Source organism: Grammomys surdaster, unplaced genomic scaffold (assembly GCF_004785775.1).
Source record: "Grammomys surdaster isolate TR1022 unplaced genomic scaffold, NIH_TR_1.0 125996, whole genome shotgun sequence".
NCBI lineage: Eukaryota > Metazoa > Chordata > Mammalia > Rodentia > Muridae > Grammomys > Grammomys surdaster.
Window position 1 is genome coordinate 2,366,463 of NW_021620812.1, and position 26,985 is coordinate 2,393,447.

The window sequence follows — 26,985 nt, forward strand, 5'->3', positions numbered from 1 at the left end:
ATCATACTTATATAATATCAGATTTTTTTTTTTTGTTTTTTCGAGACAGGGTTTCTCTGTGTAGCCCTGGCTGTCTTGGAACTCACTCTGTAGACCAGGCTGGCCTTGAACTCAGAAATCCACCTGCCTCTGCCTCCCAAGTGCTGGGATTAAAGGCGTATGCCACCACCGCCCGGCTATAATATCAGATTTTTAAAGAAACCAAAATTCTCACTGAGAATTTTGAACTAAGTCCTGTGTACAGTAAACATGTTACCAGCAGAGCCATTTTTGAGGCCCCATCACTTCACTTTTTTTTTTTTTTTACTTGCTCAGCCATCTTGCCCCTATAAAGTTATAAGAATTGTATTGATACCTTAATAGCATCATGAAACACCAAAAACTGCTCTCTTTCTTGTTAGTGTCTGATTGATTGTAGACTTAGTAAATGAGATACGTCTTCAATCTAAGGCTCTCTGCTTTGCAGAAATTTTAAATTTTCAATTGAGAATATTTCTCATGGGTAGTGTCTGTCATACATGTAAGAATGTTAACAAATCACCTCTGAAGATAAGGTGTTGTATCATGGTTACATGTTATGTCATAAATTATGAAACTTAGTAGAATGAAGTGTGCTATATGTATCTTAAAGCATTTTTGTTGTCCACAAATCTATAAACAGTAACATAGTCATAGTGACCATATTGTGATTTCCCTTCACAGATAACAAGTTGTGCTAGTACAGCCGTATAAATAATTCCTGAAGTCTCAGTGTAACATGGACATTAACAGTGATGACATATAAATACAGATGCTTGGAAATTAAGTACTAGGCGAAACACTTCAAAAGGTAAGAAAAGAGTGTGATATTCTCCAAGGCCAAGTGAGGCAGAAGTAATTGGCTAGTTTGGTTATTTTCAATGTATCGGGCTTTTAAGAAATATGTCCAGTGGAGCCTGTTTAAATGCTAGTAGAACTCAACTTTAAATACTGGTTCTTTTGTGAAATTAGCAGTAACAGATATTCTTATTTGGCAAATACAGTGGGTGATTCTCTCCTCCCGAGAATGAACCCTTCTCCTGAGAAATGTCTGGTACTGTGGCCAGAATTTTAGAGTGCTGTCCTTCCATATATTCACAAAGTCTCTGCTTCTGATGGTGGCCACCACTTCCTAGCACATGTCCTGCTTTGCTTTGTGAGGGACTTCTGCGGAGAACAGAGAAGTTACTGGTTGGAGTCTTCAGTATGAGGCTGAATTTTCAAGTCAGCTTACTATCTGTAGAATCATGTTTTCCCTGTGTCCCCTTCTTCATGTTAATTTAGAGCTTTAAACAAACAGGAAAATGATTAAGTAAAGATTTAAAAGGAGAGGTTTCATTTATAGTTGGTAGATCATAGACCTTATCCTGAGAAGCAATTTCTTCCTACTTAATTTTTTTATTGTAAATAGGAAAATTAATAAGAACTTTCAGAGGTAAATGTGTATACTAGAGTACAGTTCTATAGGGCATTAGAATGAGAATGCAAGTTTGAGAAGAAAGAGTAAAATCTACTTTAAGTATGGTGGTGCATGTCTTTAATTCCAGCACAGTGAAGGCAGAATGAGGTGAACTTTTGTGAGTTAGAGGCCAGCCAAGTCTATGTAGTGAATTCCAGGATAAACAGGCTCTGTAGAGAGGCCCTGTTTGAAAACCACCACCACCACCACCAAAAAAAAAAAAAAAAAAGAACCCAACAGGCATGATTATTTGTGTACACCTATAACCCCAGTGCTTGGGACTTCAAATTCAGCAACATGGGGGAAGTTTGAGGCTGCCTGGGCTACTAGAAACCCTATCTCGAAAAACTGGGCATGCTGGTTCACACCATTAATCTCAACACTCAGGAGTCAGAGGCAGGTGGATTTCTGTGAGTTTGGTTAGCCTGAGCTATATAGTGAGATGATGTCATTCCCACCCTCATCCCTCCCAAAAAAAACAAAAAAACAAAAAACAGACAAACATAAACCAACAAAATATAGCATTTACAGTTAATGTAGAGCTTATTATGTACATTAAATAATTATAATAGGCACTGAATAATCATAATACTTATAGATTCTGTTGGCTATAATTACATAGACTAGTACATCACCTTTAACAGTAATCTCTTTATTTTTTTACTAGGTAGAACCCTGATTTACAAGGTTTGATAATGGTATCAGTCCTTAATTATAATACTTCACTTAAAATAGTACCCATTTAAAAGTACCTGGTTTAATAGTTAGAGTGGCAAGATTAGTCATAAACATCTACTCGTCTTTTTTCTAGTAATGTTATTTGCGGATGGGCACTCCTACTAATAACCTAATTAGCTAGAGCATATAGTCTCTGAAAAAGATACCATAACATACTAGTAAAACTGCAGTTAAATATGATATGCCAAGAATTGCAATGTATTGACTTAATTAAAATACCAGACTGAGTATTCAACTCCGAAAACTCTTTGATTTTTTTTCTTCTCGTTGATAGTCTGTATGGCCGGGGTGGTGGCCCTGAGAATCCCAGTACTTGGAGGCAAAGGCAGAAAGGTCTCGAGTGTAAGGGCAGTTTAGTCTACACATCTCATTCCAGGACAGCCATGGCTATGTAGGGAGACCTTGTTTCCAAAACAAAACAAAAAAACCAACAACAAAAAAAGAAAATGGCAAAAAGTAACAGAAGCTTCCTTTAGTAGCTGAGTCTTGGAGCATGTTAGTGAATATTACGTGTGCTGTGTATGGTACAGAAGACTGCAGGCTGTATAGTTACCTAATGGTTTTTATTGTTTTTGAGCAGCTTTCAACTTTGGGTCTGGACCTCTTTAGGGGTTGGAGATCAGATATTTACATTATGACTCATAACAGTAGAAAAATTACAGTTATGAAATAGTGGTGAAAATGATTTTATGGTTGGAGATCACCACAACATGAGGGACTGCATTAAAGGGTCACACACAGTATTAGGAAAGTTGAGAACCACTGGTTTAGATCCTGGTTCTTATACTCAATCCTAAATCTAGGAAATCTTCTAGAAATCCTTTAGGTCATCTTTAAGAGGAGGGGAAAAGGAAAAAAAAAAAACAACCTTAGAATGAATTGTAGGAAAGAGCTGAGCCATGCTTTACTCAAGGTACTAATGGAGTTGTCTGTAAGGATTTGCTACTACACTGTTCTAGTTGGCTTCTTCAAGTTCTGCCTAGTTGCTTAGTGCCTCCTGGGGTTGCTCATCCTGAAGCACCAAATCATTACTTAAAGACACTGCAGCCTCTGTGTACTTTTATACTCAAAACAAATTGTTAGCATATGTTAATTTCCTTATTTAATACCTTTTTTTTTATCATTTTATTTTAAAGAGAGTCGTTTAAGAGGTTCTAGTGTTCTCCAAGGCTGAAGCTGAGAGTCTGAAAGCCCGAAGCTTAAACTCAATTGTAGATCATAATTCCATCTCCTTCAGGATATATAAGGAAAAGAAATGATATTTCCACAATGATAGATCTTTGGTTGTACAGGTAAGTTATTCAGTTTTGCAGTAGAGAAGACAACTGTAGCATGATTTTATTTTGGTGGGAGGAGATATGTTATTTTCCGTCAACCTTTCTTTAGGGAAAGGACTGAAGATTAAGTATTTTCCCTTTTTTATTTCCCAAAAAAGAGATAAATGAAATGACTTTGGAATCCTGAGAGACCAGTAAGCCTGCCTTTGAAATGTACATATTTTTTTTTAAAAAAAGAAATGTACATATTTAAGGAGCAGTGTGAAATGTTTTGTCTTCTTGGTTGTCTCAAATGTGTATATTCATTCAAATTACTCTCTCTGTCTGCCTACCTATACGTCTATCATCCTGTCAACCATCTATTGTTTCTGTCTTGATGACAATGGAGATTCAGTTATATATATATACTTGTGTAGTAGAATTTCCAAACTGGCAAGCAGTTATTATTATTGGCCTTCAATGAGTTGAGTGGTTATGGTCACAGGCGTTGTTTGGCTACAACAGAGTGAGAATTGTACAGCTGACTTGTCTTTTAAGAGTTTTAAGTTTTTAAGGCTACTCTGGGCAATATAGAATGTTCCAGGCTATCCAGTGCTGAATAGCAAGATTCTGTCTCAAAAACCACAACAGACCTGTGTGATAAGCAACACCTGAGCACAGCCTATGCTGTAGATGGACAGGAAAGTCATATTGGCAACACTTCTCACTCGCTCTTCCTCATTTTTTTTTTTTAACTTTGGCTTTTGTACCTGAAAATACACAGGTATTGTGACCAGTTTTCTATAAGTTGTTCACTTAATAAAATATGATAATCATATTGGTGTTGGTTGTGCATGGTGTTGTCTGCTTCCCAGAGGGAGGCAGAGGCAGGCAAATCTCTCTAAGCATGAGGCCAGCCTGGCCTAGACAGCCAGAGCTACATAGTGAGACCCTGTCTTAAAAATCCAAAATAATAATGATGATCTTGTTTAGTCTGTCCTGTTTCTTTTGGTTCTGATCCAGTTATGTGGGTATAGTCACAGAGACTAGAGGTTTATGATCTGAAAGAGCTAATGATGTTTTAGAATTTAATAGTTTTTATAAAAGTAGATTCAATTTTGGGGAAAAGTAGTTCAGTGGATGTCAGATAAGAGGATTTGTGGATTTAGGGGAGGTTTGGGACTCAGTGTGGACAGGCTAAAAAAGTTGGTTGGCTGGCCCTTTTCTGTCTCTTCAGTAGTTGGGGACTTAGGAGGATGGGGGAACACAGGACAAAGTGCTGTATTCCAGTGAAGAATCATACTCTTCCTGTTCTCTGCAGAACACTGCAGCTCATCAGTAGGTGGGTAACATAGGATAGATTTTGTTTTTATTAGTAGTTGGGTTTTGCCCACATGAAAGTGTTAATTCATGGTTTAACTCATGGTTTCCCTTCATTCTAAAACTATAGTAATACAATTTCTGTTACCAAGTATGTGTGGCTAGGACTTTCACCAGCTGTCTCTTACTTTAGTTGATTAGCAAGGGTGTTCCTGAGCTAGTTGGCAGATGGGTTCACTTCTAGTTCCTTAACTACTTCCTGTTTGACTAGAATATAATTATATGTCCAAACCTCTTCACCAGATTCTTTAGTGACTGTATTTAGGCAGAATAAGGAAAAGTACAGCTTTAGTCTGTACTACTTTGCTAAATAAACAAGCTTGGCAAAACAGTATTGAAATTTGGTTGGGATAATGTAGATATACTTAGGTAAAGTGTATATAACGTTAATTCAATCCAGGATAAATTTACAGTCTGTTGTTTGATACTTCTTTAGCCAAAATGATCATGGCCTTATTTTTAATGTTTTGTTTAGATCATCGCTATCGGGTAAAATATTAAAGAGAATTTTATGTCTAATTAGGCTTGCAACCTGATAATTGAATTATATGTTAGAATATGCCCCAAGGCATTGATCTCTGTGTCTCTCATACGCAACATGTATGAGTTGGCTGGAGAGGGCTTGACATTCTGCAGGTCTTTCTTTTTTCTTGGCTTTCCCCCTTTCTGTTCTAAGTACCAAACCCAGGTCTGGGTTTCTAGCAAGCTTCAAGACATGCTTCTAATGTGGACTCTCAAGCTATACTTGAGTTACAACAGTTTAAAGAACCAGGTAATACTTGCTGTAAAATGAGCTCTTGTTGGTCTCCAAAATTATTGTTTATTCTAGCATTTTTACAGTTTATTGGTCCTCTCCCAAGACAGCTTCTTGGTAATCACAGACCAGTAGTTGGGCTTTATTGTAATTGTTGCAAAGAACTAAAACCTTTTTAGGGAACAAAGACATGGAAAGGGCTTGATCTTTGATACTAATCAATGTTTTCATTTTATAACTGAAATCATGAAGAAAAGTGTAGGTATTCATAGGTGGTATTTGATAGAGATTTGCATTCATATTTGTGTGTACCTACACATGTGTATGTCTTTGTTAATTCCCAGTATTAATGACAGATACCTGATTTAATAGTCTCTTCTCTGGAAGTTGGATTCCAGAGGAAGAGACTTTGCTCCTTGTTCAGATTTCCACATCATGTAAGAGGTTTATATGCCTTTAATTGGCATCATTCATTAAAAAACAAAATTCAATGAGTTTCCAGTATTTTTCAACCACAAATTATGAAGCTTATTAAATTTGTATTTTATTTTATAGTTTGTTTATAAAATTAATTTTAGTTTTAGATTCATACTTACACAGATATTTAGTATATCACCTTCAACATTGAGAGGTCCAGATTTTGGTACATCAGCTAAATAAATTGCTTTTAACTGTTTTCAATTTTAACACATTTGAAGCTTAATTTATTGTAATTAAAAGTGGAAATTGATGGGGCTATCAGTATGTATTACCTGTGAGTAGAGTAGGACTCTCCTTGATGACATGATGTTACAAAGGTAAATGAGACACGTTCCTGCTGTGAGTGGTCAGACAGTGAAGTTCCTGTGAGGTGAGGCACTGTCTCTCTCCTGATGCTGTGTATACTATACTTACTGTTAACTTGATTTCCATGAGATTCTCTAGAACAAGTAAATGTGCTGTAGCTACAGATTTTGAAGTATGCCCTGCTTTGAAATGAAGCTAAATTCAACCAACTTAACACATTTCACAGAGTATTTTCTTAACTCATTGTCAGCAGGTCAGCAGCAGGAACAGGGAAGTGCTTTTCCTTAGTGGTTCCTTGTGTAACATGTTGCTGTGGTCATCTGTAGTTCCACCTTCTCCAGTATTAGGTATTTGTAGTTGAGGCCTTGAAGGGAACGGACTTGATTTGCATGGGGAGGAAATAAAATGGCATTAAAAGGATTCTGTGTGAGGGACATGGTGAAGTTACATTATAGCCATTATTGGCATTTAGCCATTCTGTGCTCCACTTGAAATTAAGCAATGAAGTGGCAAAATATCTAAGAAAACCAAATGGGTGGGACTTGGAATAATGATGCCTTTGTTCTTCTTGATAACATGAAGTTCTGGAAAATATTAACTCTTTCAGAGTTTACCCAGGTGGATCAATGAGGACTTACTCCAGCTTATAAAGTTAAGCATCCTTACTAAAAACAACCCGTTTATCTCCCAAACAATGAGTTCAAGCTATCCTACACTATACACAGAAATTTACAGCAAGAAAGAGTATGTGCATGTATGTGTAAAAATGCACACAAGTGTTATATATGTCAACTAATATTCCCTGTTTCTGAAATGACTATTTCCTTTTGAGGACAGCTACTGCTTTCTGTTCTCAGGATACCTTCAAGTAGTGACATGCTTTTCTCTAGAGATGGCAGCTTTGCTTTGCTGTGGTGTTAGCCAGTGCAAGCTACTGTTATGACTTCTGTCCACTATATAATTACAGAAATTCATAGCAATATCTCAAAAGTACCCTTACTACCTCATTATTAAGGCACTTAATTAACCTGAAAAAAAAAAACACTTTAGTAGAAACCTTAAGACTGACTGGAATGGCTTCTGGAAGATAGATGGTCTGTAACTTCAAGAGTATTACTTTAATAACCAAAATGAAACAGTTATGATCACTTCTGGGTACTTTGCACTATTCTGAGAGGCAAAGAAACAGTGAACATGGTCTTCAGAGTTCTGTCTGAGCTGACTTTATGTCTGTCAGTACACTGTGCCTCAGTCTCCTCAATTGTAACTTAGGTACAATAGACCTGTCTGAGTTGTCTTCAGGGAGTAAAGGTATGTTAAACATATACATGGCATCCCAGAACATATTAAATGGTATTTGTTAGCTATTACTAACATCATTATTGGAAACTTTAATAAAATAACCTTTATCCCATTATTTATTGATAATGGCTATACTTGGATAAAAAGTTACAACATTATGCTTTTGTTTTAGATATATTAACTATTACCTTTTTCTCATTATTTTGTTTACATTTTTGAAGGTTTCCCAATGAGTGGATCATGATGACCGTATGGTAGGGACTTGCCATAGTATGGCTGCTTCCCGATCTACTCGTGTTACAAGATCAACAGTGGGGTTAAACGGCTTGGATGAATCTTTTTGTGGTAGAACTTTAAGGAATCGTAGCATTGCTCACCCAGAAGAAATCTCTTCTCATTCTCAAGTACGATCAAGATCACCAAAGAAGAGACCAGAGCCTCTGCCAATTCAGAAAAGCAATAATAACGGAAGAACTTGTGATGTAAAACAGCAGAGTGCTCGAGAATCATGGGTAAGCCCTAGGAAAAGAAGACTTTCTTCTTCAGAAAAGGATGACCTAGAAAGGCAGGCCCTAGAGAGTTGTGAGAGAAGGCAGACAGAGCCAGCACTGCCAGTCTTAAAGAACATTAAACGCTGTCTTAGAGCTGAAGCCACAAACAGTTCAGAAGAAGATTCGCCTGTAAAACCAGACAAGGAGCCAGTAGAAGACAGGAGGACAGTAGTGGACCATGATGCAGACTTTGAAGGGGCTAACCGAGCTTGTCGATGTCTTATATTGGATGATTGTGAGAAAAGGGAAGTTAAAAAGGTGAATGTCAGTGAGGAAGGGACACTTAATGCTGCAGTAGTAGAAGAAATCACAGGCTATTTGACTGTCAATGGTGTTGATGACAGTGACTCAGCTGTTATAAACTGTGATGACTGTCAGCCTGACGGGAACACTAAACAAAATAACCCTGGTTCCTGTGTGCTGCAGGAAGAATCAGTAGCTGGAGATGGGGATTCGGAAAGCCAGACTTCAGTGTTCTGTGATAGTAGGAAGGAGGACAGTTGTATAGACCATTTCGTGCCTTGCACAAAGTCAGATGTGCAGGTCAAGTTGGAGGACCACAAACTAGTAACTGCCTGCCTGCCTGTGGAACGTCGGAATCAGCTGACTGCTGAGTCAGTTTCAGGCCCTGTTTCTGAAATTCAGTCATCCTTAAGAGATTCTGAGGAAGAAGTAGATGTGGTGGGAGATAGCAGTGCCTCCAAAGAGCAGTGTAATGAGAACAGCAGTAACCCTCTGGACACGAGTTCTGAACGAATGCCAGTCTCTGGAGAGCCAGAACTGTCCTCTAGGCTAGACTGTGTTTCAGCTCAGATGACATCTTTATCAGAACCTCAAGAACATCGATACACCCTGAGAACTTCACCTCGAAGGGCAGCCCTGACCAGAGGTAGTCCCACTAAAAACACATCTCCTTACAGAGAAAATGGACAATTTGAGGAGAATAATCTCAGTCCCAATGAAACAGACACAACCGGTAGTGATAATGTAAGTGAGTCTCCCACAAATCCTGTCGAAATTTCTCAAGATGAAAAGGTTCCGTGTTGTGACTCTGAAAACTATGGAAGTGAAGGACTAAGTAAGCCACCCTCAGAGGCCAGAATGAATATTGGACATTTGCCATCTGCCAAAGAGAGTGCCAGTCAGCACACTGCCGAAGAGGAAGATGATGACCCTGATGTTTATTACTTTGAATCAGATCATGTGGCACTGAAACACAACAAAGAGTATGTGTAACTATGGTAACCATGAGTTCTGCTTTGCTTATCACTTCCCAGGGTTTCAGTATTTGTTAATAAATGTCTGTACTTAATGCTTTTATTACAGATGACATTAATACTTTAGCAATAAGTTCAGATTTAACATACATTTTTTAACTTAAGCTAAGAGACTTGATGTTTTGACGTTGAACTTCATTACTGGTAGTTGAAATTTTCTAGTGCTGGTGTCCCACGTGTCTAAATGAGGAAGGACTGATGGAAGCATGGCTGGTGTCGCAGAGAGATCAGTGTAAATGGGAGTGGTGGTGACACTAGGGCTTTCAGTGCTGAGTCGTCCCTTGCAGCTCACTCTGCCTTCTACTTGGAGGGCTGTGTCATGCCTGCCTTTCCAGTATGGGTAAAATCAGTGATGAGCATGGAGCTGGCATCCAGCTGCTGGGAACCTAGCATATACTTCAGTCCCCGTTGCGTTTTTTGATTTAAGAATGTGTTTGATCCATTATCTTGGCAGCGTAGAGATATAGATAGTGCTGTTAACATTGTGATAGTGATATTTGACATAACTCTAATTAGTACTGTTGTTTTCTAAGCCCTTATTACAAAGGTTCTTACTGCAAATAATTCTGTGTCCAAAATTGTCCACAATTTTCCTCACTTACTTTAAAGTGTTCGAGAGAGTAACACAAATGAATCAGAGCTGTCTAAATAATTCATGAAGGACCTGTATAAAGTGTTCATCAAAACTCTTTGTTTTTTGAGACAGGGTTTCTCTGTGTAGCCTTGGCTGTTCTAGGACTCACTCTATAGTCCAGGCTGGCCTTGAATGCAGAGATGTACTGACCTCTGCTCCTGAGTGCTGGGAATAGAGCTGTGTACCACTAATGCCTGGCTCATCAAAACCATCTTAATGAATAACAGTGACAATTCCTCTCGTAGGTCAGCTTTTCAGCTACTATCATAAAGTCAGATTATATTAGTTGTTCAAAAATAGTTGGATTTGAGAAATATTTCTAATGTCTTTTGTGATAGATGCTTGATCAAGTGTCCTATCAAGGCTATGGGACACTATCTTTTTGCCACATTTATTAGATCGATCAGGACTTTAATCTGGCAGTACTGTGGCCTTTTATCATACATCTCCTTTCTGGAAAAAAAAGAGGGTTTTTTCTGTGTTCTTTTAAAATTGTGTTTTAATACTGTGATTTACAAAAGAATTTTCCCTGATGTTTTACAGTTTTTAGGTTATGAGTTTAATATAGTTAAGATCAGTTTGAGGCAGAAAAACATAATCGCATAAAGGAAAAATTTCAGGTAGAATTGAGATGAACTGGTGCATGGTGCCAAACCAACAGTGTTTCAGCATGAGAGGCTAAGGCAAGAAGGTAGCCTGGGTCATATAAGGGAACCCTGTCTTGAAAACCCAATAAACCCAAACAAATCAACAAAAACAAATGTTTTCCATGTATACATAATCTTTTTTTTTTTTAAGGTTTTTATTTGCAGGAACAAGGAAGATGTATGTTTTAGAGGAATAATTAAAACCTCAAAAAGTATGATATTTTGCTTTCTTAGTTTTGGAATGGGGATGCCTGTGTTACCGAGGTTGGTGTTGAATTGTGAACACAAGTGATTCTACTGCTTTAGCTCTCTGAGAATGTGGGAGTTTGAGCTTGCGTGACCATGGCCAGCTCCAGTTTAAACAAATGTGAATTTCTTTAGATTTATTTCTTCTGAACTGAGAGCCTGGCAAGTGTGAGGCACACATGGTATGTTAGAAAAGACCTCTAGCTCATGACCTTTAAAACTGGAAGTTTAGCATTGTCTACAGTATTTATGAATACTCTTCCAGAAAGAAGTAAGTCATATTTCCTGATGCCAGTTAAAGTAGGTTATTATAGTCGGGCGCCATAGTGCACAAATACATATCTACAGACCCCATCTCACAGTTTTAGTAGAAAACGCTGCGGTTGCCATAATACTGCTAAGTTAGGAGGCGCTGACTCTACCTGTTCTAGTTAAAATTTTCCTCTAAGCTAGCAGTAATGATTTAATTGGCAGCCTTCACCTTGTCCTTTTAATTTATCCATCTGTTTAAAAGACCCTCACTCTGATGTTGAGCAGGTACTTTAAGAGTCCTAGCTTTAGTCCTGGTTCATCTCACGTTAGGTGACAGCACAGAGAAAGGAGTCTTAAGTGTTTGAGGTAATTAGCTATGGCTCATATTATACTTTTTACTTTTTCCCCAAATAGAGAACTACACTTGCTCAGTGAGTAAGGGGGCTTCCTGATAGGAACTTCCCTCATTGGTTTGTCCTCTTGCACACATCTCAGTTTTGCATTGTCTGTTACCTGGGCTCTGAAAAAGTTACTACTTCTCCATCACAAGAGTCAGTCAGTGTCAGTTACTGTGCCATGGCTGTGAATAGATGCTTCTGAAGATGTATGAATCTGTGAGAGCCTGAATGAGTTTATGATGTTCATAAGTGGTTGTAAGACTGCTAATGTGGGTGCTAGAAACTGAACTCAGGTCTTCTTCAAGAGCAGTGAGTGTTCTTAACTGCTGAGGTATCTTTCCAGACCTTCACTTGGATTAATTTTATTTTGAAAGTTTATTTTAGATACTTAATTTAATTTATATATGAGTACTTTGCCTGCATGTTTGTGTGTGAGCCACTTTACGTGCCTGCATGTTTGTGTGTGAGCCACTTTACGGTTCCTTTGCAAGAGCATCAGTTGCTTTTAGCTGCAGAGCCATTTCTTTAGCCTCCTGCTGTATTATGATTGCTTCATTCCTCTCTCCTTCCCCTCTTTCTTTTCTCCTTCCTTCTTTTTATTTTGAGACAGGGTTTCTTTGTGTATGTAGCCTTGTCTGTTCTGGAACTCTCTGTGTAGACAAGGCTGGCCTTGAATTTATAGAGAGCCACCTACCTCTCTCTGCCACTCAGGTGCTGTGGGATTAAAGGCATAAGCCACCACCATTGGCTCACTCTTTTCTTATCCTTTCTTCCTTTCTTCCTTTCTTCCTTCCTTCCTTCCTTCCTTCCTTCTTTCTTTCCTTCCTTAGTTTTTTTTTTTAAAAGACAGGGTCACTATGCATCCGTGGCTGTCTTGGAAATCACTATGTAGGCCAGGCTGGCCTTCAACTCACAGAAATCCACCTGCCTCTGCTGGGACTAAGGGCATGTGCTGTCATGCCCAGCTTGACTTAATTTTGATGTACACTTGGGGGTATTTCCTCTTTAATGATACCCCTTCTACCTGCTGGTTGACTATTTAGAAATATTAATTACCACTATTTCAGATACTGAGGGTTGAATTTGGGCTCTATTAAACTTTTACCTCCTGCCCTGAAGATTATTTTTTTATTGATATTCTTTGACATTTAAAATAAAAAAAAGGCAAATTGAAACATTGGAATAATAGGAATTATAGTTGAAGAATAAAGTTAGCTATTACTTGAAATATGTTGTTAGATATTGCAGTGAATAGAGCAGGAGTTAAAATTAGATCACTGGTTGAGATAAAGTTCACAAGGATGAGCAAGAGAAAGTTCCATACAAGAAGACATAAAACTGTACTAGGTTTGAAAAGTAACACTTTGAGATTAAATAGTGTAATATCTTTGGATTTTTGTCCCTTTTCTTACTGCTTAGGACTTTTGGTGGACTGTGTCCAGTGTATACTATGTTTAGAAAGGCATGCGAATGTCCTCCTTTATATCAGTGCCAGTGTACTCTAATTTCTAATACATGGCCTTCAGTTATCTTATTTTTTATCTATATGGATACTTTGTGTACATGTATGTTTGCATCATGTGTGTCCAGTGCTGCTGGAGATAGTAAGAGGGAGTCAGGCCTCCCTGAGACCAGAGTTAGAGACAGTTCTGAGTCACCATGTGCAAACTAGGAACCAAACTTAGACCCACTAGAAGAGCAGCTTGTGCCCATTCTCACCCACTTCTCCAGCTCCAGATCTTTTTTAATAAAATTAACTAGTGGAATGTGCTGGTGCTACCACTTGGGAGGCAGAGACAGGCAGATCTCTTGAGTTTGCGGGCAGCCTACATAGTTACAGAACAGCCAGAGCTACATAGTGAAGCCCTGTTTTGAGAAATAAAATTTTTTAAAAATTAACTGGACTATCTCACAGTTGTTTTCCCTAATACTTTTAGCCATTTAAGTTAGAATTTTTTGATTCACCTTTATTTTGCTATTTTTTACATTTCCTATGTTATCGTTCTGGTTTAGTTCTGTAGTGTACTATCAGGTTCTTAAAATACATAGCATATATTCTTTGAAGGAAAGTTTCATGGTTACAGTTTATTGGTAACGAGGTTATGAAATGAGATAAACTGGTTGTAGTTAAAATGAAGTGTCTTTTTCCTTCTGATTAACACTTGATTATGAATTTTACAAATTTAGTGTGATACTCAAAAATGTATGCATTATGTAAGGGTCAGATTAAGAGAATGGTTACATCCATCAACTCTCAGTGTTGAGGATATCATGCCTCTTGGTTTGAAGTATGTCCTGATTTGGTCAACAACAGTTAACTCTGTTCTGTAGAACACAAACCTTTCCCTCACTGGGTTCATTAGCCATCTTCCTCATGGCCAGGTCCCCAGTGTCTCCTGAAGTAGCCGAATACACCCCAGAGCAGCCACAGTTATGGGAGGAGCCAAGGTACAAGTAGAGCGTGCATTTCGTAGAGCTTTCTGAAGTTATAAGTAGATAAGATTTGCATGTTTTAAATGGTATCTCATTCAAGTGTAGACTCAAGTTAAGTTCCTTACAAAGGCAGTGTCGTTGATTGTACCAGACAGGAAGAGCATGCCCGTTTCCATCCTGGTGGGAGGTCCAGCAGACACCATAAGAGCTGATACATCACCTGTATAATTGTAGCCAGTATATTGTCCTCTGAATGTACTTTCTCTTTGCATTGCACCTTGGTTTTGATACTACTCAGTCTTAATTACTGACCTTTCTTTTCCTCCTCTGGGTTTCTCATTAGCTACTGTGGCTTAGAAATATGTTAGCCTATTTAGTAGTGGATTTAAGTGTGGAGCTGAGCTTAGACTATTGTATTCCTCCAGACTATTTCCATTGCTGCACAGAAAACAGAGCAAACCATATGTGAGAATGAGTTTATCACTGCTTCCCAGCCATTCTCAGCATCTCTCAGGTAACTTCGCAGTGTCTAGAAGAAAGGCAGCTGCTTTCACCTCATCTGCCAGCGTGGGGTGAGCTCTGTGAGCATCAGTCGGTGTCAGCTCTTCTGGGTCACCTGAAATGGTTGCTGTCTGTAGTACACGTTCCCAACTAACTAACTAAACTTTTCTTGTGATGAAGGCATGCTTTAGGTAATACCTGTTCATTTAAAGCACTTCCCTTTACTATCTGTCCCTTATTACTCTAGTGCTAGCCCAATTAAATGGAATTTTTTTTCTGTTAACATTTTATTTAGTGGGAGAGGAGCAGCAGCCTGTAGAGGTCAGAGGACAACTTAGAGGTGCTGTTGTTCTCCCACAGTGTCAGGTTTGGTGGCAAATGCCTTTATCTGCTCAAAATTATCTCAGCCCAATTTCCAAAATTGGTTTTTGGGGCAGAGGGATGTGTGGCCTGGCTGTCCTGGATCTCACTCTGTAGCCCAAGCTGGTCTTAGACTCAGAGAGATCTGCCTGCTTTGGCCCCCTGAGTGCTGAAGTTAAAAATATGTGTGGCACATCTTTACTGAGTATGCCTCCATTCAACCAAGAATGTTTAACTCATGGTGCATGCGGGTCATGTGCTCTAGGATTGCTGGGAGTGCAGCCCAACATACAATTGTAAATACTTAGTTTAATTCCCTCATTTCTTGAGCTGAACTGTGTGGATGTTGGCATTGTGTTACAATGTGGAAATGATGGGTATGTGTGAAGGATGCCTTCTCATGTGCCCACCTACATGCTCTGGTTTGTCTGAGGCTGATTTCCCTGGTTAGTGTCCTCTGTCAACAAGGGGGAGCCCTCTTAGTTAAGAGCATTTTCTCTGAGAGGTCTTTCTCTTGTCAAGACTGACCCGACACTGTGTGCTCTATTGTAGTGAGTGATAACTGCTGTAATTGTATATAATAGACCACATGTTTTTTGAGAAACATGTCCTTCAACTTAGGAGAATTTTCAAGCCCTTAACCTGTTTTGAAGATGTTAGAACAATTGACATACTTCTGGTAATAAAATCTTTATTTTTTCAGTGCTGAAAATTCATCCTAGGTTTTTATGGATGCTAGGCAAGGATCTACCACTGAGCAGAGCTCTCAGCTACCAGACTGACTGTGAAAACGATCTGGATTTTAAGTTTGAAAAAGAAAGTGACTGAGCTGCATGCATAACCGTTTACAGCTTATTAAACTTACATATGGTGAGAAGTATTGGTAGAGTTGTGTATTTGAGTTGTCAAACTAATATTTTTATAATTGAAGTATAAAAAGTGAGAATAAAAACATCCAGAGTTGGTGTGTTTTGAGATAAAATTTTTATTATCAAAATGTTATACATAATTTTAAAATATTTTTAGTCTTGAGTTTTGTGTGTAGGCTTTCAAAATAGTACAGAATGGTATGTATCTGGTTCAGGGCTGAAGGACTGGGAAAAAGGAATGGTTTGTCTCTAGCACTGGCTCTCAAGGGTGGATCTCAGGAGTTGGCTAGCCATCCTGTGTATCCAATCAGTGGTCCTTCAGGGAGACACATTGTCTCAAAAAATAAGGTGGAGGGAGACAGCTGCTGTGGCCCTCTGGCTTTCACGTGTGTGCAGTCTGCACTCCACACCCTACACACACCTGTTTGTGTTACATGAAGCCTTGCAGCTGCAATGCCGGGGTAGAAGATACATCACAGTGAGCGTGCATAGAGAGAGTGAGCTCGAACTCTGGGAGAAGGAAATGAGAGCATTGCTCCAACTCGGATGGAATGGACTGTCTACAGAACATGCTCAGTGAGACTTGGCTTCCTCTTCCTAGAGAAAAGCCGGGTGTTTTGTTTTTGTTTTATTTTGAGTGTATTCTGTTGCTTCTTTTTTCGTGTTTGTTGCACATTTAGAAAAGCAGTAGGAACAATTTGAACTTAAACAGCCCTTTAAGTTCTGTTCCCACAAGAACTCCAGGTTTAGGGTATGAATAGCTCTATAAATATGATTATAAATACAGATTCAAATTATTTCAACTTTGATGAAGCTTATTTAATTCAGTGATTGGCTCCAGTTATGGCACTGTGCACCTGTAATCATGCACTTGGGAGTGAGTTTTAGGCCAGACTGCCTAGATAGTAAGACCCTGTTTTGAAAGAATACCCCTCCACCCCTGTACATACTCCCTCCCCTTAGTATGCAGCACCTTCAAACTTTAAAAACAGCAAGGAAAATGAAATTAACACAATTGAAGCACACTTTATTACATTGTTAGTGGTAGGAACTAGAAACCCATTCAGAACTATCTTCAGAAAAAAGGAGTTTGAAAGGCTCAGGAAAGACAGCAGTGTTTGAATACATATTGCTATTGATAAGGACCCAAGTTGAGTTGCCAGCATCCACATTGGTGGCACACACTGTAGTTCTCATTCCAGAATATTCTGATATCTTAGACCTCATCAGGCAACTGCCCTCTAGTGTAGACACACACTAAAGACCTTGAGGGGCTGGAGCAGTAAAGAGCACTTGCTGCTTCGGCAGAAGACCCAGATCTGGCTCCCAGTACCTTCGTCAGGTGGCTCACAGTCACCTACCTGTAAGTCCAGGTCCAGGGAATCCTTGGCACTCTTCTAGTTTCCATGGGTACCTGGCATGCATGTAGAGGACATACATACTTTTTATTAACATTTTAAAGAGGTTGACTTGTTTTAATTCTCTTGTATATGATAATTGGACACTTTACTGAGAATTTAGAATGATATTTCAATACAAGTGTATAGCATACATGAGTCAAAAAGGTTAAGTAAAGAGCAGTAGACAATCTTTTGATTAGCCAAGCTCAGGAAATACTGTCTGTGTGCCTCATCTGTCAGTATTGAAGACAACATATGCCCTTACACCTCTTTGTTTGTTTTTTCCTTGTAAGTTTCTTTATTCTCAGTTTCCGCTGTACTGGGATTTCATTGCATATACTGCTGGTTTGTATTGTGTTTGTTATGATGATAGCACTACACTATTAGCAGTCAAGACCATTAGCCATACATCTGTTTATAGTGCCGAGAGTGTTGTAGTTACTGAGTATGTAGTAGATTGGATCCCCTGGGTCAGATGTCCTGCTGTTTGTAGGGAAGCAAAGAAACAAATAACTAGTGTAATGTGCTAAACTTGCCCTTGGGGGTTGCAGAGATGGCTCAGAAGATAAAGCACTTGTGTAAGCAGGAGGACTAAAATTGGGGTCCCATGAGTCCACAGGCAAGTTCAGTGCAGTGGCTATAATCCCAGTGCTTGGAGCCAGAGAAGGGATTCCCTAAAGCAAGCTGGCCCCTAGAATAGCCAAATGTGCAAGCTCTGGTTTCAAGTGAGGTCCTATCTTGATATATAAGGTAGGAACTATTGAAGAAAGACACCTTGAGTCAGCCTCTGGCCTCCATATGTTTTCATGACTGTACAACATAGAACACTTTCAGGTAATATACCACATGCATAAAAATAAAATGCTCTTATAGGCCAAATTCTCCTTTCAAATACCCTAAAGAATTAAAAATTGGTGTTCAAGCAAGAACTTAGATGCAGATGTTCACAGTAACACAAGTCAAAAAGTAGAGACAACGCAGATACCTAGCTATTGATGAATGTTGTTGCAATAGAATATTATTTAACCATAAAGAAGGAAGGAGTGGCTTAGCAGTTGAGGGCACTTGCTGCTTTTGCAGACCCAGACTTGACTCCCAGCACCTACATGGCACCTCATGGTGGTCTGCCACTCTAGTTCCAGGCCGTCTGACACCCTCTTCTGGTCTCTGAACACCAGTCATGAACAAGGTGCCCAGACATTCATGCAAGCAAAACACTCGTACACCCCCCAAACAAACAAACAAACAAACAAAACCTGTAAAAGCAACTTTAAACATACCAAAAAGGAAGGAAGGAAGGAAGGAAGGAAGGAAGGAAGGAAGGAAGGAAGGAAGGAAGGAAGGAGAGAGACAGAGAGAGAGAGAGAGAGAGAGAGCGAGTGCGAGCGCCGGGTGGTGGTGGCGCACGCCTTTAATCCCAGCACTTGGGAGGCAGAGGCAGGCGGATTTCTGAGTTCAAGGCCAGCCTGGTCTACACAGTGAGTTCCAGGACAGCCTGGACTATAAAGAGAAACCCTGTCTCGAAAAACCAAAAAAAAAAAGGAGGAAGGGAGGAAGGAAGAAATGAAAAAAGAAAAGTGCAGTACTCTGAATCTTGAAAATAGTAAGCAGGACATAGCAGGTCATATAACTCCATTTATGGGTATTAGCTAGAACAGGCAAATTTAATGAGATTAAAGGAGATTGTTTCAGGGACTGGGCAACACAGTGAGAACTGATTGTTGGAATGTTTGAGGACCGGGGTCATGATGGGTTAGTGTAAAGTCATGTTGGACTTGAGTACTTAATTACCTGGTAAAGGATGACTCAGTTACACATGTTACTGTAAAACTGCCTAAAATGGTATAGAAGATTATGAACATATGATAGACGTATTGGAGATACTCTACTGACACACATGAAAGCATTGTATTTTTCTTATCTTGTGTGTTGTTTTACTCTGCGTATAATGTGTGTAAGTACAGTGGAGTGGTTTACAGCAAGATGTGGGGAGCATACCTCTTACGATACAGTGCTCAGAGAAAAATACAGAACCTTATTCTTAATAAAGAAAAGCCAATCATTTGTGGGTTTTCCCCCCAATAGGGGAAAAATTTAAAGATACTAGCAGAATTTGTTGAAATAGATTTTATATATGTTGAAATTGCCTGCCAGCATGAGGGTTCCCTAAGCAGGCACCCAGCAGTCTTGAAAGCAACTTGGGTTGTCTTTAGCCAAATCATGTGATAAACTAAAATATCTGAAATAAGCTCTTTTGTTCATTTAAGTAGAGTACCAAAGTGGTCTAGGAATCACACACTGGTGAGTGTTCTTTATTGTAAAGGTATTATAATTTTAATAATGTTTAAAAAAAATATTGGGTATTTAGAAGAAAAGTGAGTGCTTGGGGGAGTAAAAATCAATCCATGACTTCTGCAAAGATAATGAGGGAACTGTGACCAGTTTATGAGAATTTCCATCCAGGAGAGAGCCCTGCTCCTCAGTGAAACCCCTAGAATTCTTAGAAGCTATGTTAGTGGCTTAAGAGGGACTTTTGCAAGCATAGTTTTTAGCTTGCAGATTAGTTAGGAATGCACTGCAGAGTTCCAGATGCCCTGCGCCTCTGTTGAGCATCTTAGGTTAGAATGGGTCAGCTTTTACAGTTTTGAACTGATGATACATCGTTAGTAATGTGTATTTTTTTTTCTAGGAGTTCTTTAATTTTTAGGCCCGATTTTTATTCCCAGATACATGGCAATACTCAAGAATAGTATTGGTAATGTCTAAAGCACAAATTTATTTAGTAGAAATTCTTATTTCTCTATACTTTGAATAAAAACCTACTACAACTTTGTAAAAATTAATTTAGCATTTTATATTCCCCTATATTTTATAAAAACTTACATATTTTCTCACAAGATTAAAATATGACAACTTTATTTCATGATGTTGGTATCATGGGGATTTCATTTTCATGTTTCATACTTCCGCTCCGAGTTTGTATCTTATTATTAGAAAACGTTTTTATAACATAACAGAAATTTATACTCTTCTTTTGTGGTGCTGGAGATTGAAGACTTAAGTCATGTAAATGTTCTACTTCTGAGCACCCTCAACTCAGTGCTTATCCTTAAAGTGGCAACTTGTATCTAGCTCTAATACTCTGTGATTTTTCTTTTTTTTTTTTTTTTTTTTTTTTGGTAGTGGTAGCTGCTATTTTGTTACATTTGCCTAACAGTTTTCTCTTAGAGTGCAATGTGCAGTTTCTTTCACAGCATTGTATGTGTCCTGGCACATTAATTTCAGAAACTTGCAGTGGATAAATCGTATGTTTGAAAACAGCCTGCCTCCTTCCACAGGATGTTGCTTTATCACCAGGCTGGCCTTGAATTTGCTCTGTAGCCTGGACTATCCCTCAGGCTTGTAAACCTTCTGCAGAATAGTGTTAAGTACTGGTGTCCTTGATACATAGGTGTTGGGGGAAGAGCTTAGTTATGAGGTGTACATAATGTAGTTTGCTGTTAGAGCAGCTAGTAGAACTGGCTAGAAAATGTGTCATATAGTTGATAATTACACTTGAGAACTTGAACTGTTTGTTTTATATTTTGACATATTCTGACTGAAGGTCTTTGAAATTTTCAAGGTATTCTGAAGTAGATCCTAGTTGTTTTGTTTTTCTCTCTATTTACTTTTGCCTTTTGAGGCAGGCTTTCCGTGTAGCCCAGGTTGGCCTCCAAATCATGGTCTTATCTCTGCCTTCCAAATGCTACAATGTCTTCAAACCCGGTTGCTGCTTAAAAAATGTTTTTATTACATTTTGTTCTTTGTGTATGTGTCTGAATGTTTGGTGGCAGGCAACTTTACTGAGTCATCCTGCAACACCGGCCTTTTAAAAGTGGGACGCCATTGCAGTGTGGAGGGCAGTGAGCTTTAGTGCTTCTGGGTCTGATACACTCAAGAGTACAGACTGTTCTCTGTAAGACCAAGTGTTGACAAGCCTAGTCTGTGGTTAGGATTTGAAAGTACAGTTAAGCAAGTCAAAGCAGCCTTCTTTTTCAAGGATCATTCAGCTTTCTGGAAATGGAAAAGATATCATGTGTTTGATGGTAACAGAATAGTTAAATGTCTTAATGATTTACTTACTGTAGGCAAAATGTATTAACTATAACTCATAGAATTGATGAGAGATCTTCAGGCTCTTTAATTTGTATAAGAGCATACTATAAACAGTTATTGATGGGTTTTTGTTTATTTTTGTTTTGTCTTTTGACATACATAAAATAAGAGAAAAAGGAAACCAAGGTATGAAAAATAAAAAAATTTTAAAGTTTTTCTATCCTTTTTTTTTAAAAAAAAAAAAAAGATTTAATTTTGTATTTTATGTATATTGGGTATTTTGCTTACATGCTTGGTGCTTGCAGAGGCCAGTAGAGGGGATCAGATTTCTTGGAACTGGAGTTACAGATGGTTGTGAGTCATTATATGGTCCTGGGAATCTAACCCAGGTCCTCTGGGTTAAAAGTAACAAGTGCTCTCAACTGCCTACCCATCTCTACAGCCATTCAAACTTATGTTTAATTGCCACATTTTGTGTGTGTGTGTGTTTGTTTGTTGTCTTACAGTTTTTAATTGCAATCTGAGGGAGCAAAGTTCTTTACTGGTTTCCTCTGTTGCTTTGTAACTGCTGTGTGTATGTAGTTGGATGTACATTTTTCTCTCCCTAAATTTGAGGAGTTTTGAATGATTAATTAGTCTGTATCTTAAGTCTCTTTACTTCAGCACAGATTTATGGGCACTTGAGTTTCAGCGTCTTGAATATTGTAGTTGTGATTGGTTTCTAAGTTGCCACCTTGGTGTAACACTGCCTTAGCTGTCTTATATACTAGGACTGTCTTCTGCCTTCAGATGCTTCCTATTGAGTTTGATTTACTGAGCTTTTCACTTACCAGATCTTCTTCCTGCTGTACTATTTCCTGGATTTCTCATTTTTCAGATCATTGATCTTGTATTATATTAGATTTTGGAGTTGACATTTTAGCATCCCTTTAATTCAGTTACTGAATAAATGTGAATTTAGAAGAATAATTTTGCTTTGCTTTTTCATATTTTTGTGGTTTTAAGTAGGAAGTATGCACCTGCTGGCATATGTGTGCTGAGCAGTCTTTTCCTGAGGGTTCAGTCAGTACCTGTTAATGCTTAGGAAGGAAAAAACCAAAACAAAGTGATGATAATAATAATAATAAGCCAAAGCAGCAGCACAAACCAGGTATGTATGGCTACAGTGAAAACCAGTTAAGAATAGTGCTGGCACTTACACTAAGTATAGAGAAGCAAGGGCAAGCATACTTTAAATAGACTCAAGTGTAAGCTCTATGGAGGTAAAATGATGGAATAAAGAACGAAGCAGAGAAAGAGAGGGAAAGGTAGAGGGAAGAAAAATGTGGGAAGAATTTTCAGGGGGAAAACAATTGGTTGAAATTCAGTTAGAAAACCAAATATAAACAAATGTAGATAAAACAGGAATTTTAAAAAAATCTTTACTAAAAGGCGGTCGTCAGCATACGGACATGCATCTCACTGTGGCGACCACACCTGTAGTCACAGAGCTGGAGGCTCTGCTTCCTCTGCACTCCCAGATGTCCCTGCCTTTACTGTAGCTGTGCTCCTCATCTGCACTAACCTTCCTCCACCACACCTGGGAGCACTCCTGTCTTACCTTTTCTTTCTCCTCTTATTCATCTGGTGCAGAAACCCAGGACTGAACCAGGGACCTTATGATGACAATTATTATTTTGAAGAATCAGGCCAGCATTCTTGGCTGAATGTCCGCATTTTTTAAAGGTTAAAAGTGTCCAAATGAGCTCTTGAGAATTCTCTCCACCATAGAAATGGAAACCTGGCCCCTGGAAAAAGATGGTGGTGCACTGAAAAGTAAAATTTTCCATCTTCCTCCTCCTGTTTCTCTTTCTCCCTCCTCTATTGATGGCTGCACATGCAAGAACCGCCTAAGAAATGGACAATAAAGTCTTTTAGATATAATAAATGTTTATGTTCATAAAAGTCAGTAAAACTGGGCCAGGAAGGGTAGCAAAAATAACTTGGTATTTTCCATCTCCTAGCCTGAAAGCTGAATGTCTGCATGCCAAGGTCATAAAAAGTGAAATGGAGAACTCTGCTGCAGACAGACTCTGTTAGCATCTTGTGAGGGTCAGGCAGGCAGTTCTTACAGCGTCAGGACACAGCAGTCTTGTTGAAAAGTTATAACTTCACATCACACAGGAAGCACGCATCATCTTCACAAGTAGAGCCAGAACCAGTGTGAAAATGTTTTATGTTGGTTCTGTGGGGGTTTAGGACTTTTTTCCATTATTATTATATTTGGATTTTTTTTTAATATTTAGATGAACATCTGTGGTGAGTTGACACTATTCTGACATCTTCTATTTGAGACAGAGATTTTCTTTGTAGTATGCCCTGAATATTGAATGACACCTATTTTAAGTTTATGAAGTTTAAAATATAGCAGTGTCTAGAATACAATATACACAACAAATGTTAGACCTTTTATTGTGGTGTTTTCAGACATTTTAGCCCTCTGTATTTGGCCTTTCTTGCTGCCTCTTATTACATGGTTGCACATCTGTCTTGTCTGGTCACTTTTCTTGTCATGCCCCAAGCAGAGCATTGGCAGGTGTGATCTGACCACTAGGTGACAGTGTCACTTAATATGTTGCTCTTACTTTAGATCAAAGACACAGTTTCTTTCTGTCTGTCTTTATTTTTATTTTATTTTATCGAGGCAGCATCTCACTTGATAGCTCCAGGTGTCCTGTATGTAACTCACTCACTACACAGACCAGGTTGGCCTCAAACTCGAGATCCACCTGCCTTTTGTCTTTCAGCTGCTGTACTTAAAGAAGTACACCATCGTATTCAGCCTTCTTTTTAAAATTATGGAGAATTTCAAACAAAAATGTAGGTGACCACTGTGATCGACCCTCAGCTGCAAGCCTTCTCTCATCTCATGACGATGTCAGCGGTGTTCACTAATGCACATCCAGTTCTGTTTCCTTCTCCCGTTGTTGTAGCTCCGCGGCCATCCACATCTCCATGTCTGCTTTATCTTGGTGATTGCTAGAGCTTTAAGAGTGCCTTGTCTTCTTAGCAAACAGTGGTTGTATCAATGAAGAGCTGTGTCTTTCCTGCCTTGGGTTCATTGGTGAGCCCTTCCGTGTTGAGTTTGCTTCTCAGTGTGGAGAGCCACAGGTGGGACTGAAGACAGATTTATATCCACTCAGGAATAGGCTGGCAAAGTCTCTGACTGATCTGAGAGATGATTGAAATTGGGGTAGAAGACTTGAATTCACTGTTCCTCTACAGGTTTTCATTATACATATATCATTATAGATCTTACGTGTTTATCTTATGCCTGGTAGTCATTTTGTCAGAGTTGAGCAAAATTAGAGTTGAAAAGTTATGCTTTCATTGCCCTTCCCCCAGACAGCATCTCTTGTGTCTTCTACTGGCCTCAAATTGACTGTGTATGTAACTCGTACAGTTTTATGTTGGTACTCAATATGTCATTCACTTGAGTTGCAAAGATGTGAAAACAATGATGAGATGGTTTAAGCATCACCTTGGTGGCGAGTCCCCTGGGCGCATTGTTTCACCTTAGATATTACTGCTGCTCTGCTGGCTTCTCTTCTGCTTCTGATTGGGCAAAGCAGCAGACAGTTATTTATTTAATAAATTTATTGAGTGTCTATATGCTAGGGAGTGTGATAACTTGACTTTAAAAAAAAAAAAGCAAGCAAAACAGATGTATTTTCCATAATGGAGTTGAGAAACAGCGTATTTGGACCGTAAAGGAAAACTGCTCTGTTGATACTTTGTTGGACATAGCTTCTTATTATGCACTAAATTTGGGATGGCTTTTCAAATTATTTCTGTGAGAAGTATATGAACATTCAAGGCTACGGGGTTCTTCCATTTCTGTGTATTTATATGTGAAGCCAGGTATTCCAGACTCAGGCCAGTGTTACCCAAGAGACGCTGAGTGAGAATGAGCTCATGAGTGTGTCTCCTGTAGTGATGATGTTCCAGGATGATGACAAGTAGGTAGATTGACGTGGATGAAACTGTGTTCACTCTCTAAAGCGAACCTCTGCAGGTAGGGAAATAATGCCTCCAGCTTTTCTCTTGGAAGTGAACATTTGCCCTTATGTTGAATGCTGGAACAAAGAGTGGGCTTTGTGATAGAAAGGGAAATTTCAGATGTGGGGGAAGGACATTATAGAGCAATTGAGAACGATGTGACCCACTACCGTATCACACTGTGCCGCTGCTGTCTTGTGGTATGGGGAAGACGGTGTGCTGCCTTAGGCGTTCCGTTCGTCCGTCCGTTCGTTCCCACATTAGTACAAGCACAAAGCAGGATTTGGTGACTCCTTGTATGAAATTGTGGAATTTTGGTTCTTTTATTAAGAAGTTTCTTAAAACTTTAGTTGCTGAAACATTAAAATGTTTCTTGTTTTCAGAACTTGTTCAAGGTTCAAGAATTAGAAGCTTTAAGATGGGAAAGAAGGCTTTGCTTTCTCTAACTAATGTTTTCTGACTAGGTACTTCGTAACTCAGGAAGACCTCATTTATTCCCAGTAATATGTTTTACTAAACTTTCTCAGGTAACTTTAAAACGACTGTGTGTCTTAATACGTAGTAGATGATGACCTGAACTAAGTTTTTATTGTTGATAGTAGAGAACTTGAAGTGAGAGACCTCTCTTTGTCTCTAGTTATCAGAGACTGCTGCAGACCATTGCTGTACTTGAGGCTCAGCGTTCTCAAGCAGTGCAAGACCTGGAAAGTTTAGGCAGACACCAGAGAGAAGCACTAAAAAATCCTATTGGATTTGTGGAGAAACTACAGAAGAAGGTACAGAAAGAATGCACTTTGGTACTTTTAAAGATTATGGCATATTTGGTAATTTAAAATAATTATGCTTTTTAAAAAAAATGAGTTTATGCTTAAGAATATTCCACAGCCTGCTTCAGGTTAGCCATATCACTGAAGGCAGCATTGTCTTCTTCCCCATGTAGTGCACAGTGACGTCTGCCCGGACGAACAGAGCTGACCTTTCATTGGCTGTTTGCCAAGAGCGTTTTTGTTTTTTTTTTCTATCTGTTCCCTACGTTATTACCCTCTGAGGCCTGGTACAGAGGATTTACTAGTTATTAACTGCTTTTGTTTGGGTTACATTTGCTACTGAGTAAAAAAGCAAATACTTACACAGACAACAAAAATTTATTTTAGGTTGTGATAACCAAGTCTGTGAAGAGAAACTTGAATTTTATTTAAATTTTGTAAAAGACTTTTTTTTTTTTTTTTTTTTTTTACTGTGAAACTGTTTTCTCTCTTCTTTTGAAACTTGAATGTTTAACAAGTGAGCCATTCAAACTCTTAGTGCATCAAAGTAGGGAGCCCCAAATTGATTAGTGTGTATATAAACACAAGTACAATGTCTGGTGTGTGTGTGTGTGTGTGTGTGTGTGTGTGTGTCTGTGTGTGTTTCTTTCTCTGGCACTGGGGATGGAACCAGGACCTTGTATAGGTAGTGCTCTGCTACCACTGAACCTCACTCAATGTTTCGAAAGGCTCAGTAATCAGCATTGTGTGAAAACATACAAAGCCAAATCTGTGGACCTCTGTGTACAATGGAACTGTGAGATGTCATTTCGTTAATCAGCACA

General features: G+C 38.8%; 1 protein-coding gene across 3 annotated transcripts in view; it reads left to right on the forward strand.

The window, feature by feature from the left end:
- Positions 1-702: 702 nt before the first annotated feature.
- Positions 703-26,985, forward strand: part of Zzz3 (zinc finger ZZ-type containing 3) — a 41,574-nt gene continuing 15,291 nt past the window's right edge. For 2 of the 3 annotated variants that reach the window (XM_028754287.1, XM_028754288.1), the window contains exons 1-4: positions 703-829; positions 3,352-3,507; positions 7,915-9,470; positions 26,032-26,170. In XM_028754287.1, the coding sequence (XP_028610120.1) occupies positions 7,945-9,470; positions 26,032-26,170 (1,665 nt within the window). In that variant the 5' untranslated portion in view covers positions 703-829; positions 3,352-3,507; positions 7,915-7,944. The remainder of the gene's footprint in view (positions 830-3,351; positions 3,508-7,914; positions 9,471-26,031; positions 26,171-26,985) is intronic. The other variant, XM_028754290.1, reaches the window with a different exon arrangement.